Source organism: Opisthorchis viverrini (assembly GCF_000715545.1).
Source record: "Opisthorchis viverrini unplaced genomic scaffold opera_v5_344, whole genome shotgun sequence".
In the NCBI taxonomy this organism is placed as follows: Eukaryota; Metazoa; Platyhelminthes; class Trematoda; order Opisthorchiida; family Opisthorchiidae; genus Opisthorchis; species Opisthorchis viverrini.
The window spans coordinates 198,896-215,735 of record NW_008752005.1 but is presented as its reverse complement, the minus strand read 5'-3'; the positions used below and the strand labels follow the sequence as shown (position 1 = coordinate 215,735).

Genomic DNA, 16,840 nt, shown 5'->3' with positions numbered 1-16,840 from the left:
AAGATGAAATTTCTATCCGGATTGGGAGGGCCAGAGCATCTTTTGTGAACCTGCGTCACCTGTGGCTTAGGCGTGACATTAACTTCTCTGTCAAGGGTCGAGTTTACAATGCTGCGGTGCGCTCCATTTTACTATATGGATCAGAAACCTGGCCGCTGCGCGCCGAGGACGTCAAAAGACTTTCAGTGTTTGACCATCGATGTCTTCGGAGCATCGCCCGAAGCTGGTGGGAACACCCGATCAACAATCCTGAAGTACGTCGAATGGTATTTGGGAGAAGTAACTCACCCTCGATAGGTGAACTGATCACGCTTCATAGGTTGCGCTGGCTTGGCCACGTGTTGCGTATGCCAGTCGACCGATTTCCTCGAAGGGCTCTTTTCGCACAACCACGTGAAGGATGGAAGAGAGTCAGAGGCGGTCAACCAATGACTTGGCAGCGAAGTATGAAGGCCATTACCAGCAAACTCAGCTGCACTAGTCACTGCCGTCTTCCTGGATGGGGACCCCGAGACGGGCCACATCAATGGCTAGAGACATTGTCAGATATGGCTCAGTCGCGCCCTCAGTGGCGCTCGTGCATCCAAGCTATTGCCTTCAATGCATAGCTCCTTTTCCAACCCACTAACGACGTGACAGCCCACTGTACCTATCCCTCCCCTAAAAAAGACACATCGGTGAACGGAATTGCGGCAGCTACAACCACTGTACGACGAGTACGTGGTTATTACAGCTGACAATGATGATGATGCCGCTTTCACGGACGATAAAATTGGAGAAACGATAAACAAACCGAACGCGTGAGAATAATCGCGTCTTATTAGAGGAGTTTATTCTGATGCGTTTTGAAATCAGGCATTGATCTAGAAAGTGGTTCAAATGTATTTACGTTCATCATGGCCGAATCCTTTCAAGAGGGGAAGATCATTAGTAGGTCTTCTGGAAGTTCCTTCTCTTAGCAAAGTGCAAATAGGGCCAACCAATTTCACAACTGCCAATAAGTCACTCGTTACCATGCGTTATTCGTTTCAGTGGAGCAGTTCCACGTAACTAGCTGGCCGGAACGAGCTAGCGAAATCGAAGCTGACTTAGTGCCATTAAAACTCGACATGTTTTGAAGTGTACAGCTGTCCTGCTCGTGATATTTTTATCTCATATGAAATTGAGATAGCTCATTGGTTAAGGTGAGAACTTACCTATCGGAACTTCTGTGGTGCAAACCCAATCTAATAATCTCAACCTTTCCTTTCTAGGATTGGGCGAGCTGGCAGTATCTCAGCCCAGGTGCTTCCCTCGGATGGTATGGCAGATATGCACTGAAAGAGTGTTACAAAGGTGCGGTACATGGACGTTATAGAATTTCTATCTCTTCTAACCCAGAAGCGATTTATCGTACCTTGGGTCCTAAGTATAACTTTTCGCAGATTGGTTAAGTGAGCAACCAGCTTCTCGGTCCTTTGGCTTATACTACTATAGGCTTTCCAAAAGGGGATTTCTATCCACGCCATCCTCTTACTCATCTGTAGATCTAACACCGGGCTTGGATATGTTTATCTCATTTTACACCAAAGATACATTCAGAACAACATAAACAACTAACAAGTGTTCATCAGAGTAAGAGCCATAAATAGAAATTAGTATCTGGGTTTTGGGCCGACGATTCCAATCTAATTCTTACCACTTATTCCCGTAGCCGATGCCTTGTTTTCCTAGCTGGCTCTGATGTTCGGGTTTTTGCGACACTTTCCACTTGTGCCTACAAAACAAAAAGGTGAATGAAAATTGTCCTGCATTTCTTACGTTAGCTTCTTCCATCGCCTTTTCTTCATCGTAGAGTAAATCAAATTGTCCCATCTGTTCTCGACTGACAGTTTTGCTGCCTTTAGCATCTGGAATCAATCCGTTTGGGACAACTATGTTAATAACATCATTCACCAATTTGTATTTCAATATACGATCACTTGCTGTGGTTGCGGACAAAGACGGGGATGCATTAACTTCTATCAACCATGGTTTGAATGTGTCATCGATAATAATGTCGTATCCGTAACATTCGAAGCAATGTCGATCGTTGATCAGCACGCTAGCGACAGCTTTCAGGGAGTGGAGTACGATCCAGTGAATTTCGTCAAAGAGTTTGTCCGAAACCGTTTTGCCTTTGGTGCCTTCCAGCCACAGACGAAAATTTTCAATGGTCCATTTCCCACCGTGCAAACTGTTATAGTGAGCTCCGTGCTTTTGAATAGATACGTTGGTTAGGTGAACGAACATGTTATCTAGTTCGGTTACGTCGGTGTTATATTTTACGGTGCAGAATCGACAAAAACCTAGTTTGTAAATGTATGCCTTCAGAGGTCGAAAACTCGTCACAAGAATGTAGAGACGAAGGTCAAACTTTTTACCACCTATCAGTAGGGGATTATCAATGTATCTGGAGATGACGTATGAGTCCCGCACGTAACTCGGAACCGATCCAAGCATCATTCCCATTCGTCCTTCTCGTGACCACTTTTTTAACTGTGATAATCGATTGATCAAGAATATACCTATTCCACGTGCTTTTCCGCTCGGCTTCAAAATCCACGTCAGTGTTGGGTTTCGTTTGAACTCTTCAGTGAACAAATTGTAGTCCTGGGGTAACATATAAGTGACCGGAATGAAATCCAGATAGAGATATCTGCCCGTCTCGTCTTTTGCTGCCAATGGATTTCCCTCCTTTTCCAACTCTTTTCTATAACGTTTGATATTTTTCGCCATAAGATCTTTGCGAGTCAACTCGAAGTGATTCGGAAAATGATTCACTAGCTAAATTCAATTAGGGCTGATTGCACCTTCAAGTCGATTAGGACCTACTTGGTTGTCACTCAGACGATATCCGGAATCATTATTGAAAATTGCACGCACACTTTGAACGGAGGCCCAGAAAAAATGCCAGTCATCGTCTGGGGATGTGCACTGCCAACCGCGTGCCTCACAGTTGTTGCTGATAACTGATTTCTCAACATCTATAGCGTATTTTATCCTTGACATTTGGCCTAGCTTCCAATACTCGACCGCTCCTTTTGCACGATCGCCGGCTAGGGTACCTAAATGGAGTCAAAAAGAAGTTTCGTTCAATGACCGTTCCACTAGGTCCTACCGTTACGGTATTTGTTGGTGTTAAAACTGGAACGTCGACTACTTACAACACTTCCTTTAGTCAGCTGCTCAAAAGCCTGTCTCCGTGTGTTTCTTATTCTGCAGCAGTTTTCTTTCTGAAAATGACAAATCTTCCTGTTTATGGGCGTTACCCATCGCGAATTTTTCGCTCCGTATTTATACCTGCAGTTATAAAACGAGGAAAGAAGCTTTGATTGGGCTAGTAAAGTTTCTCTAGATGGCAGAAAACCGAATGGGTGAGCTGAGGGTCGTCCCACCCTTCACCATCGCTTAAATGATGATGGTTTTGAGAACAACAATCTCATGTGTCACCCATGAAGGTGGAGCCGCATCCAGCCTTTGTAAGGTCCAATCATATGTCAAAGTGCATATTAGGTGACAAAGACCGAAAAGCTGGAGTTAGTAAAGATTGCCTGAAAACAGCAACTATGTTTTGTCAGGTTTTTCTAACCAAAGCAATACTTGTGAGAAGGAAAACGGAAGTTAGCCTCCTGTTTTTTTTACACCGGATCGTCGCAAATCAGCTTACCACTACTGTAGACCTATGAAGGATAGGCTTGGCCAAGAGTTAGGCTGGTTACTCACGTCAAAGTTAAATTCTGAATGGTATAGTACTTTAGTGAAATATCTTACGTGCGCCTTGACAGTGCCATATAGAACCAGACGCCGTGAGGCACCAAACTGCTTGTAGATAGGGGCCGCTATCTTTGTGTCGACAGACAAAAATAGAGACATGAAAACCGTAAAACTAGGGGACAATCAGTAGTTCTGAAGACCCTGGAACGAATAGCAGATGAATTTGCTACCTATCCAACTCTCGCTACCAAAAAGGCTTCGTTAGGGTGTGCCCCCCTAAACAAAATTATTATCAGGATATACCGGGATCATAAAGTAAAGGTGTGCTTGCTACAATCCCAGAAAACCTTTGGGCTAGTAAATCGCTGCGTATTCCTCAAAATCTTCCGAAGTTTACGCTCGGTTTTGTAGATGGCTACAGAGCTCTTTTCGGGCTGTACTTTTCGAGTTTTTGTGGAAGTGACAAACTATAATAGGGGATACGACTCTCCTTGAACGTAATGAAGTGTCAAAGGTTAATAAAAATTTGAAATGCTAATAGTTATGGGAACGCAACCGTGCAACGCTGTCATTAACACTACTTAGATAAATCGAGTATTCTCTTCCACAGAAGCTAAGGATCGTAGGAGGATCTCATCGAAATGTTTAAGACTCTCAACTTGTTTTCCATTCCATCGTACCATACCGATTCTTTCATCTGGCACAGAAATCCACCAGAACCGCTAGGCCATGAATTAACTCTCGAAAAAAGGGATAACCGAAAAGCAAGCTTTTGAATCAGAATAGGAAATTCTGGGAATGTGTTACTAATTCAGGGTTAGTAGCCGTATTCTTCGATGGCCTCACTTTCCTACTCGTTGCAGGTTTGAATAACGTGTTCTTGGGAGTAGACAGGTTTTCGGTCCAGTGCACCTGTGGTGCTCATGCATAGTCCATTCCCCATACCAAGGACGTCCCTCGTCATTATTTCTTTTTCATACTTTGAATTCTTATTTTTCGATCTCTACATTTCCATCTTGCATGTGGACCCACTTCGCACGTTCATATAGCCACTTGACCCTGCAGTAAACAGCAAAATAAGGTTTGGTGGCCTGCTGTTGTGGAAATCTTTTTCAACGCCACAGCTGATAACCAACCATTAAACACAATGCCGACTTCATATCCCTGTGGGTATGGCTAAAGTTTTCGACATTTTTGGCTTGAAGTATGGGTTCCTAAAAATGGATAGAACGTCGGTAGGAATCAGTTTTTAAGCAGACGTTACGGATTCGTCGCCGAATGAAACGCTGCATCAGTGAATTTTTGCTCGAAGTCGTGTACAGAAAGTTAGTGTGGCTCCTCTCTCTCTCGAATGCCGGGTGAATTACGCCAACATGTATGGGTAATGTGTCTTGTCAATAAAATTGAACTGACGGTTTTTGAGATGGGAGTGGAACTTAGAAACAACCTCCCCTCACTTCAAGTTCCAGATTAGCCGCCGAAGTGCAAAGAAGGCGACGTCGGTGCACTTTCACCGTACGTACGTAGAGTTATGGTGCCTTTCTCCAATGGACATAATAGGGGAATACGGCAGTTGGTTTTATGTTTGTTTTTGTATTCTTGGATAAATATCAAATTACCAGTTGAATCCCTATCTTCAAAATGTGTACGCGGACGCTGTGTGAAAACCGCCGTGGCATCATTCTATTAGCTGTAGCATCGAAGGTGCTCTCTGGTCTTATCCTTTGCAGGTTGGGAGAGACAGATCCGTGAAAACCGAGCTCTGTCCCGTCCTGCAAGAGGATACGTCGATCATATCCTCACCCTCAGGCAAATTCTGGAACAGCGACACTGCTTCCAGATTTGAAAGTTGCACTTGGTTCTGTGGATCTTTAGGCACTATGGTAGTGTCTGCGGAGCAAAGATATCCCCCATGAACTCTTGACCCTCCTTAAGGAGGGTCAACTCCCGTGGCCGTGTGAAGGTCTATGGGAAGCTCTTGTCTGAGTTCACCACATTAAGTGGTGTCAAACAGGGCTGTCCTCTTTCACCTCTCCTCTTTAACTTCGTCATTGATACGATCATGGAAGATTCACTACCAGCCTCCAATGCCTGTGGAGTCAAAGTGCTCCCTGGCCCCCGCCCACAGATATTGAGTACGCAGACGACATGGCTCTTCTTGGATCTGACCCCGTGGTAATGCAAACAATATTAAATAATCTAAATAATTCTGCCTCACAGTTTGGCATCCGCTTCACACCTGGAAAGTGCAAAGTGCTACAGCAAGACTGGGTGGGCTCGATCCCTAGCCTCATGCTTGCGGATGAACCGATTGAGGTAGTAGACAAATGTGTTTACCTGGGCAGCTGTATCAGCTCAGGTGATCTCGCGAAAGATGATATTTCCATCCGGATTGGGAAAGCCAGAGCAGCTTTTGTGAACCTACGTCACCTGTGGCGTAGGCGTGACATCAACTTCTCTGTCAAGGGTCGAGTTTACAATGCTGCGGTGCGCTCCTTACTACTACACGGATCAGAACCTGATCGTCGCGCGTTGAGGACGTCAAAAGACTTTCAGTGTTTGACCATCGATGTCTCCGGGGCAGCCCGAGTCTGGTGGGAACAACGGATAAGCAATTTCGAAGTCGCTACAGTGTCTCGCTGTCCTTTCTCAGACTACTTCACATGGTACTTCTTCGGACAATTGCACCTTATAGAACCCGCTTCCAGCTTTTATGACCCATGGCATGTTAAGAGAACCATGGCCTACCCATGAGCAGTTGGGAATTTAGGTCAGAAGTACGTCGAATGGTATTCAGAAGAGATATTTCACCCTCGATAGATGAACTAATCACACTACATCGGTTGCGCGTTCTCCGTATGCCAGTCGACCGAATTCCTCAAAGGGCTCTTCTCGCTCAACCACGTGAAGAGCGGAAGAGAGCCAGTGGCGGTCAAACAATGACTTGGCAGCGAAGTTTGGAAGCTATTACCAGCAAACTCGGCTGCGCTGACCATTGCCGTCTTCCTGGATGGGGACCCCGAGACGGGCCACATCAATGGTTAGAGGCATCGTCAGACATGGCCCATTCGTGCCCTAAATGGCACTCGTACATCCAAGCTCTTGCCTTCAATGCATAGCTCCCTTCCCAATCCCCTAATGGACAGTTCACTGACAGTGTCGTATTTACGCACCAATTTATCAGCTCCCGCATCCAATGTGCAGCTATCTACCTCACCTCCCCAAATCATTGGTAAGCGAAACTGCGGCAGCTGCAACCACTGTACGACAAGTACGGGGTTCTTACAGCTGACAATGATGTTGAATGCTGACCAATTTAATCCAAATTTTTAGCGCTGCCTTTAGTCTGAGTGGACTTGCCCGCGATCTAAATTCAGTTGAAGTAGGTATTCGTTGAAAAACAAGATAGTTTGCGATTCACTCTTTTTGCAACCTCGAAATGATTGTCAGCACTAAGTCCCCCTCCACTTTTATTCTTTCTTTTCACAACAACACTTTCAAATAAACCATGGTTGAACACTGACCTCATCCTGTTGATGATGATAATGGTGAGACCACTAAAAATCAGCTCTAGGATATCATGACGTCAAGTTCTATGAAGGAGTAAGTCATTTTCTGCGCAGGTGGTTGCCGCGGGCACTGTGAATTCAGTGGACCGAATCTTGAATCATCGCAGGTTGTGGTCAATTTAAAGAATTTTGTAGACACCCAGTAAACATAATCAGAGGCAGAAGTTAAAGTCAGCGGCGGTAGATATAGGACTCAGTATCACTTTCTTCGAACTCTCTAGGCCGTAGCCTAGAGCAATCGACATCGATTCACCAAATTTCATAAACCTTTAGACTGTCGTTTTCTCAGAATCGCTGCTGTTGTATAATCATGTTGACATATTCAAAACGAGGTAATTATCGAACTTGGTTGCGTAAGATATCTTGCACCATTAAACCCACCGGCTCGCCCCGTGTGCTGCGCATGCTGAGCCCTTGTTTACCGAGATATTTGTTCTCCGTTCCCCCTTCAGACTTGCGCGAATGACGGGGACGGACAGCGCGTGGCTTTGCATAGGGGTGTGGAAGAGTTTATAAGGAGCCTGAGTATTGTTGTTATGAACTGTCTTCCACGATGATGTCCCTAAGGAAGTTGCAAGAAGTGATGGCCAATCCGCATCAGTAGAGTCCGTGCTGTAAGTTTCTTTCCAGATTATCTGACAGCCTTTGGAAGTATAGGCACAGAATACTTGTTGTGGGTTTGTCCCATGTTTCCTTTCTGGTCTTCCTCTTCTGTTCTTAGTTTCAGGGTTTAAAGGTAACTGAATAAAGGTTGTAACTGCATAACAGTGAACTTGTCAACATTGATGTTGTCTATTATGCTGATGATGACTTTGATAGCCGTTGGTCGTTGATGTTAGCTTAAGGAGCGTGATTTCGGTCAGTTGCCCTATTTGTTTATACTATCCTCGTGTGTCAATCTTCGCGGACTTTCTTGGTTGCTATAACCAACACCTATGACGCCGTTTTTGTCGAAGAGCTATTGCGTACCGTACGTTGTAAATCACCACACAATGCTCTGATTCATGTGTGTATGTACTCTATCTTATCATTTATTCATTATTCTATTACTATTTGACTGAGTACAAGGTACGCCACCCGAATAATGCATTTTCAATTTAGCTTTATCGAAAAATCAATTCATAAAATCTAGATGTACTCAACATTGAATCAAGTTTGGCTGGCAAATTCTATCCAAGACTGACTGACAAAATGCCACCATTTCTACCGACGTGAATGCATATGCCTCCTAGAACCTGGCTCATCCGTCTATGGCTCTCCGTATCTTATAACTTCTTAAAATCACTCGTGTTTCAAGGCATCAAGCCTGTTTTATTCGATGCCGCCAAATAATCCAAATTTCAATCAGGCGTTTGTCAGGCTAATCAGATTGCTAGTCCTTCAGTAACATTCGACACACTGTTTGTTGTGGCTTTGAGACCACTGGGGCTGCTAATAATGCGCAATAACAGTAGTTCATCTCTGGACTCAATATACTTTCCAAACTGAACAATTTCTTGGCACTTGCAAGCTGTCACCTTCCCAGAAATTGCAGTCATTTTCACCAACACTAGATTGCCTAGGGTACTTTTTCGTGCAATCCACAGTTTTTTCAGCACAGTCAGCTCACGCGAGAAAGCTTCGTGCATTACTGTTCATAACTTCTATCGTCTGTAAATTACCAGATTGTTTGAAAACACTTCAACTTTTGACCCTTTCACCAGGGAAAGGACTGTCTTTAACTACGCACCAATGCCAAGGATCCAGGACGTCATGGCTAGTGTAAAACAGCTCCGATGGAAGGACATGGACGACGAGGAGACGGAGGAATCTTCATGATGCCAACTGACTGCTGAGTTCAACTTCATTGTTGTTTATGGCTTCCTTTCCCCAGTAGTTTTGGTCCCAGCGGTTTCTCTATTCTTGACCACCTTGGTCTGTTCGTACGCCAAAATTGTTATCGGAATTACAAAATCCTCCCGAATAATTAGAGCACTTTGCAAAGTTTGGCTTTTTCCCTCAGTTTCGAGAAAACCTTTCTGCTATATGTCCTGAACCTTAACCTGACTAGCAACTCTAGTGAGCCTGCCCACCTTCTTCCAGGTTGGTCTGGACATTCTCTTGGGTTAGTGTTCACATTTATGTTTACTGGGTTATATTTCCCCATTTGGAACTGTTCATCAACTGACTCTAGTTTTCTGCTGGATGAATGAGGCTCTAAACTGTGTTCCGCTTTTCCACCAAAGGCAAGTCTGGAAAACAAGTTTTGAAGCAGCTAGGATAGGAATCCTGGCCGATAGATTGGACTGACGCACGCAACTGTAGACCACCAGTGTGTCGTTTCTTCTTTGAAACAAGCTACTGAACAATGTGAAGCATTCATTCTTGTTTATCTCTTGTGGGCGACGCTCCTCGAGATACCTCACATGAGCCTGTGGCAAACTGCGAACGCTACTAGAGCACAGGATAACACTTTGAGACCGCTTGGGTGTGCCGCGTCTAGCGAATACCACTAAATTTACCAGTCGGATAGAAATACTTACCCCATTCTAGGGGACGGAACCGAGAGAAGCACGCAAACGGCTTTCGTGAGTCATTCAAGTTGGTCTCCAATCATTAACCCAAATTTCATAGCTAGATCTGATATGAGCGTGTTTTAGCAATACACACGATGGATTGCATAGACGTCGATCGTGCGCCGTGAAATACAACTTTCCGGACTGAGCTGCTCTATAAACTTCTTGCATACGTGGTCCTAGGGGAACATGGACGTTGGATTGTGAAATTCGTTTCCGTCAACTAACTTTAAGTGAAGATCAACAGCACTTTATTTGTATCTCGCAAAGCACATGACCTGGCGCCTTGAAATCTACTGTTATGGTCAAACTGCTCGAGATTTAAATTAGTGGTTTCTCACGCTACTCCAATGTTGACCGATGTACCCAGATGACTTCAAATCATGAGATAAGTCGATTTCAAGTAAATCAGTGCAAATTGTGTCGAAAGCTCTCCTCACCTGATACAATTGGGGTCAGGCTCACAGTTCGTACAGCGCCGATTGGGGCTAAAAATCCATACTGATGGTATTCGTCTGCCATCAACTTCAGGCGAAAAGGATCTCGGGATTAGGGTTGTCTGGTATAACAACCTTTCGGTGCCTATCTGCCATGCCTCTGATCTTATGGAGATGATGTCCACCTTTGCCAACTTTGCACATTCGACTTGAACGAGCCCTAACGAAAAATCATATTTTAAGGTCTGCATGCCAGAAACCCCAGCGACTTACAAGGCTGATCCTAATGCCGCAAGCTCACAGAAAATTTCTCGTTGTTTCTTCGCTTACGAACCATACCGATGCAATAAACACCTAATTTTGGAACGTACAGTTATACATCGTCGTTGTGTGACGCTATAGGTATTACCAATTTGTGTCAAAAACACGCTCATCGGATGCATGTAGATACCATGTAGGTCACCAGGGTTTATGTTTTAAAAACTTTACACTCTGGGTAAAGACGGAGGGCAACTGAAACAAACACTTAAAGACACTGTTGCAGTGCACATCGACCAAAGTGAAGTTATAATCTTCACTAAAATCCTACGGACCCTTTCAGGAACTCCTCATGGGTTAAAAAAATGAAAAATCTAAAATTTGTGGTAATATTGATATCTATTATTCTAGTATGCATGCTAAAGTTAATACACAGTTGGGCCGTAAAGCCTACAATTCGAAATGGCATTTTGAAATTTGATGTGCTACGAGTTCATTATTTACGTGGATGAATTCCTGGTAGAATTTCGTAACTATGATTAGTTGATTCGAATATGCTTCAGTTCACTACCATCGGTAAAATCGTGTGAGGGGAAAACTGGGATCTTGTGGACTCGGGTAAGGGAGTACGGCTTGTGGTCGCTCCTTCATGTTCGTAGCTGGATTATGGCAAATAACTTCTCAGCCGGTCTTAATTGTTTCAGTAGATGTGAACACCTCTCAGAAGTTTCATAGAATCGGGGTTTTCGCCCAATTTTCCCGGGTTGGTTTTGTTCTTGTCGTTCTGCGGCTGCCATTCACCCGAAAGGCCTAAACAGAATATGGTGTAGCAGTGCTCTTCAAGTTCTCAGCGCGAGAACCTGCATGAAAAATTGTCTAATAGTGCCTTGATCAAGGTACTATGTGGAGCATGGAAAACCGATGAAGGAGAATTACTCCACGCAGCAACTACCAAAAATGGGGGAAATGTTGCCTAATAAAGGCGTGTATTAGCCGAGTAGACGGTGGAAACCTGTTGGATAAAACTTGTTCAAACAGGGCATTAGTAAGAATTAGGTTTCCCAGAAGTCCACGACACTCCAGACGGCAGTCAAGCGGCACCAGATGCCTTTCACGTTACATGGATTAGAGGCCGGCAGCCATCTTCGTAGCAGCCCGCTGGACACTCAATGAGCTTTGCGTCCCGCGCGCGTCCTGAGTAGGCAACTTGGCTGGCATATTCAAAAATTGGTCTGACGTCGGCCACATAGAATATTCGGAAGTCCATGCGAGTAATATGTAGCGACCCAGTAACCCACATACTTGACTGTTCAGCTCACAGTCGCTCACTGGATCGCGAGGCTTGTCATTTTTCTCATACTCACAAACACGTCACATTAAGCTGACTCATCGGACATCGATTGTCTGCACCGCCTGATGAGAGTACCAACCACTAACTTGCTGACGCGCTCACGTACGCGCAAACGAATCTACATATAGGGAAACCGAAAGCAGTCAGCACACACAGACCCCCGCGCGCACAGGGAGCGGAGAGCCAACCTCTCCACAAGTCAACGGACAATTATGGAGCACGTGAAGCAGTCGCACTGCGGAGAAAAACACGTTCACGCCGTCCGTACTTTCTCCAAGGGACTCTCACGTACAATAAGTTCCCTTTTGACTTGCTCCAAATTTTATATTTCCCCTTATTTTATACATGCTGCAAATCGCTTCTGTAAACCACTGTCAACCATAGTAAAGACTGTTATTAGTGCACATACACCTTCTGATTTGTATTATGGCTATCAACCCCTGTGCACCAATAAATACATAGGAAGGTGCGCCGAATCATTCGTAGAACGGCGAATTCCTTTTGAGTCGATTTTTCGTGGGGTGGTGAGAGGCGCATGTTTTGTGATCCATCCCCGTGATATCTTTTGGACCTCGCCGTGCGCGACAGGGGCAACCACCGAATCTCTTCCGAATATCATATGGATGCATTTCTCGTTATACAGAGAAAGGTGCCAGTTTAACTCCCAATACTTTGCGGCGGCCAGATCCATTTGGCAGACGCTGGTACTTGAACTCCAGAGTTTCAAGTTACCTGCGAAATGTGAAGCTGGACTGGCAAAAATATCTGGAAAGTCGTGGATGTGGACCAGAAACAGAAGTGATCCCAAAACGAAGTCTTAAGGAACTCCAATAGAGACTGGTGCCGAAGAAGATTCTGTCAGTTCTACTTTCACTCGGAATGTTCCACCTGACAAAAACGCCTTAACCCAGCGTGGAATTCCATCTTGATACCCGTAAGACTCGAGTTTGTGGAGCAGTGGTACGTGCGGGACTCGACCTAAGGCCTTTGATAAGTTAAAAATTATGATATCCGATATGAGTTCTTCGTCTCTAACGTGGGTTAAGTTATCCAGAAGTACGAGCTTGTTCGTTACGCAAGAATGGTTTGGTAGGAATCCGTGTTCAGCTGGGTATATCAGGTTGGTTTGTGTGAGTTGACCCTGGATGGCCCGCTTCGAAATGCGTTCCGTCTCCTTGAATGGCAAGCCAGGAAGGTCAACAGGCCTTTAGTTGTCTGCATTCACCTACTAATGCACGCACTGGAGGCTTCTGCTGGGCTCATGATGTCGGTTTTGTTTTTGTGCGTCGGATTCTGTCCACTTAAATGCCACGAGCGATAAATGTCCGTAGTACCTTTCTTTATGTTCTCAGTACTGGATTGTATGCTGACCAGCCTGTGGATCCAAAAAATAAAATACGAAAGCTGCTTGCACTGCCACCTGGATGCAGCACGAACAACTGTCGCATAAAGACCACTGCACGCACAAACCACCCGAAAATAGATGAACTGTATTCTAGCGTGGACAAGCTTTCTAGTCACGAAATTTTCCATGCCATATGCCTGCCATGTATTCGTGGGGTATAGGATGGAAAATATATTTTCTAATCTTCCTCAAACAAGCCACGAGGAAACAGTAGCTCCACTCAAGTTAGTGGTGGCCTTCAAAAATACTTCAAACATCTCAAATGCACGTTTCACAATCAACCCAAGTCCCTTAAACTACATTGTTTTGTAGAACCTGCTCTTCCTTTTTCACCATGCATGACAAAGCGGCTCACTTCCCAGGAAGCATGGTCCGGTCCAGCGACCACTGTCTTACTGCACCTACATCCACCCGGAGGGAGCCTGCCTTTAACCTCCCAGACTTCAGTTCTTCCGCAAACACGCTTACGTGGACTTGGGAAGGCCTGCTGCTGGTTATTTACCTCGATCCCCAATGGAGACGGATGTCAAAGAAGAGATGGCTGACCCAACTTTCACTCTAAATCTTCTACATGAAAAAGAGCTTTATTCTGGGCTATGATTTCCCCGGCATGCCATAAGGCTCCAGCAATAAGGCGCGTGAATCTCCATCTATTGCTTTTTCAGCATGCAAAATCCATGGCACCAGGTATGATTCTATCGTGCTTAGCTTGCGTCAAGCCATTCATGAACCCGGCTGAACTCAGCATGCGGGAATAATTTGTGATGAATATGTTTCACATTTTGGGTGTCCGTTTACCAACCCGCTTCGGCATATATTCCGTCACTTTCGACAACATACTAGTGAGGTTACAACGAACGTGGCTGCCTGTGAAACCTGCACAGTGATAATACGGCGGTGAATCCACATTCTTTGAGTCCGCAAGGGGCATTTCCTTTGTGAAATATTTGGCGATTCGTCCAGTGATCAGGGTTAGAATGCGGGTTATTTCACCTCCAGAAGTATCAGGGAAAGGCACTAGGAAAATTTAGGCCTGAAGTGCGGTCAGATGGAGGCAAACAGATTGAGGGAGCGGTTTATATATGGTGTATATACGTTGGAAAACTTTGAGTTGCCATCACGAATGGTGGTATTTTGAAGATGGATGAAAAACAATTATGGCGGCAGTTACAGAGTAAAATACAGCAGCACTTAAGTTCAAGGAAAAGGCCCTTAAGGGGTTCGCTGGGTCGTCTGGCTCTGCCTCCGGTAAATAAGATGGGAATGCGATTTGAATAAGAATAAATCTAGTGAAATCATGAATTGTGCCAGCCCAAACGCCGATTGCTAGAAAACACTACCTGTGATTCATTAGTTCATCGAGGTTGCATACCAGATATTTACGTGGAATGACGCATTTATAATTGAGGCTTAGAGCCAGCGAGACGGCTAGCTCATTTGTTTTGTCTTTTGTGGAAGGCAAGAGCGAAGTCGAAGATAAAGCCCATTCTAGGGCATCTTTGCCTACCATCGGTGCAGTTTAAGTGGCTACCTGTGTTGAACTGATGAGACAAAAAATAACAGCAGGAGATTGGCTGAGTCAACCCAGTTGTGCACGCTCAGGGGATGAAGTTTTAGGAGGTTCCCGTTCGCGGCTCTCTACATGGGCCTGTAAATGAGAAAAATGGTGCTGCTGGAGGAACGCTTAGTTTTGGCGAGGTGATCTTCGCCTTTGTAAGTCAGGTGGATGACTGAGGAGCCGGAGGAGCAAATTACAGGAGAAACGATGAGTGATAAGGGAAGCATGAGCACCGTGACGCACACCAGGGACTTTATGCTTGATGCTACCCTAGCCGGGGTATCTACCATGATAAAAAATTCGATGCCTTCCGTTTGAAGTGCTAGCGGTTCTAGCCGGACCGGTGTGTGTGGGTTGTGTGAAGGGCTCAAGTAGCACATACAAGGATTGAAAACAGCTGCGTAAACATGAGCAATTTTCGGGCTGCGTCTCCATGTTTAGGGTGAGAAATCCACTAGGGTTTCGTATGGCTAAAGGAGCCAGTTTCGCCTTCATTTCGGACCCTATGAGCCTAAACTGGACAACCATGAAATTGTGCGCCCGAACGAGAGAGCGGTATTTGACGTGCCATTTGCAGTGTTTAGCTGCGGTATCTGTGAAGCGTAAGTTAGCCATCAACTTCCATGTCACAACGTGTCCCATAAAAACGGACTAGGCCACCTGTTTTCGGTCTTGCAGCCCACAAGTTCGGTCATGGCGTTTTAATGTGTTTAAATGAGAAGGTATATGGAGACGTCCACACTTACGTGATTTGAAGTGGTACCTAACATTCCAATTCAACATAATAAGTTGCTGGAACGAGGTGCGTCAGAAAAACGCTGGTTCAAAACCAGACCGGTAGATAACGCCCTCGAGTCACGCTGTGCTATGCACGTCCCAGTGGTCAGGGATAATTTTCCACTGGTCAAACGCAGCGACGTCACGTTTATCGAGGATATCGGAGAAGAAATGAGCTGGTCCGTTTGGACATGGAGCTGCTCCCAACCAGAGTTTGTGATATAAAAGATTTTGTGGGGGCGACATATGAATTGGAGGGTGCGTGCTCAGCTTCATGTGGGCCCAGTTGATGCCCTTCGTGCCGTCCCTAATGACGAGAGGGATGTTTCTAAGCCTTCCAAAATCAGACAAGGGAGAGAGGTAGGAAGATGCCCCCGTTAGATCTTTGGTAGCCTGCTTACGGAGCTTTAGTACAGCGCTTGCTGTCAGGAGGAAGCGAGTGTATTTGGTCGGGCGTGGAGAGGCGCACGTTTACTAAAAGTATTCCGCGGGAAATAAGTTTCTTTTGGGATGTTTTGGGAATGTTTTAGCAAGAGGAACCTTGGCACCAGTGATAGATTTTATAAGGATCACGAGATGACGCGGACGGGTGTATTTGTCAACTGACTGGTCAAGTCGGTATGAGAATGTATACCATGGTGGCTTAGCTAATCGGAAGGTAAGGGAGATGTCACGAGTTACTGGGTTGCGATGGGTTATTCTGGCTAGTGCATCTGCCAACACGGTGACCGGCGCACTGTTAGCGTTCGGTGGAGATCGTGGTTGTAAGTGGAAGGAGCATGGAAGATACTGGGGGCTTTCGACCATAGGCTTTGTGGTCTGGCTCACCGTGTGCACTTCAGAGGGTAGGAGTAGTGTGGGCCATACGACGCCGGTCGCGAGATGGGTCGAAAGTGACGGTATAACGTCCTGGTTAGTGTCAGGACGGTGCTGGTGGCACTAGTCAAAGTAGGCGTAATGCCGTAGAATGATGACCGCAGTTGGGCTTCACACGATCTGTAAGTGCGGTTTTTGTTGGTTTAAATTTCGTCAAACCTGACGCTTCAACCTAGTGAAAACCTCTGTTCCACTATTGTCAATTTCCCAGAGACTAAACGAGGGTAATTCACGGATTCACGGATTGATACACAGGATCGAGGCTTTTGCCCAATTTTCCCGGGTCGGTTTTGTTCTTGTCGGTCAGTGGCTGTCGTTC

At 45.3% G+C, this 16,840-nt stretch overlaps 1 protein-coding gene across 1 annotated transcript; it reads right to left on the bottom strand.

The window, feature by feature from the left end:
- Nucleotides 1–284: 284 nt before the first annotated feature.
- On the bottom strand, nt 285–3,894 carry T265_10230 (hypothetical protein; the record flags this gene model as incomplete). The annotated part of the gene is made up of 4 exons (XM_009176544.1): nt 285–530; nt 1,801–2,805; nt 2,854–3,086; nt 3,702–3,894. The coding sequence occupies 4 exons, from the start codon at nt 3,892–3,894 to the stop codon at nt 285–287; spliced, it is 1,677 nt and encodes a 558-aa protein (XP_009174808.1).
- Between the last annotated feature and the right edge of the window lie 12,946 nt (nt 3,895–16,840).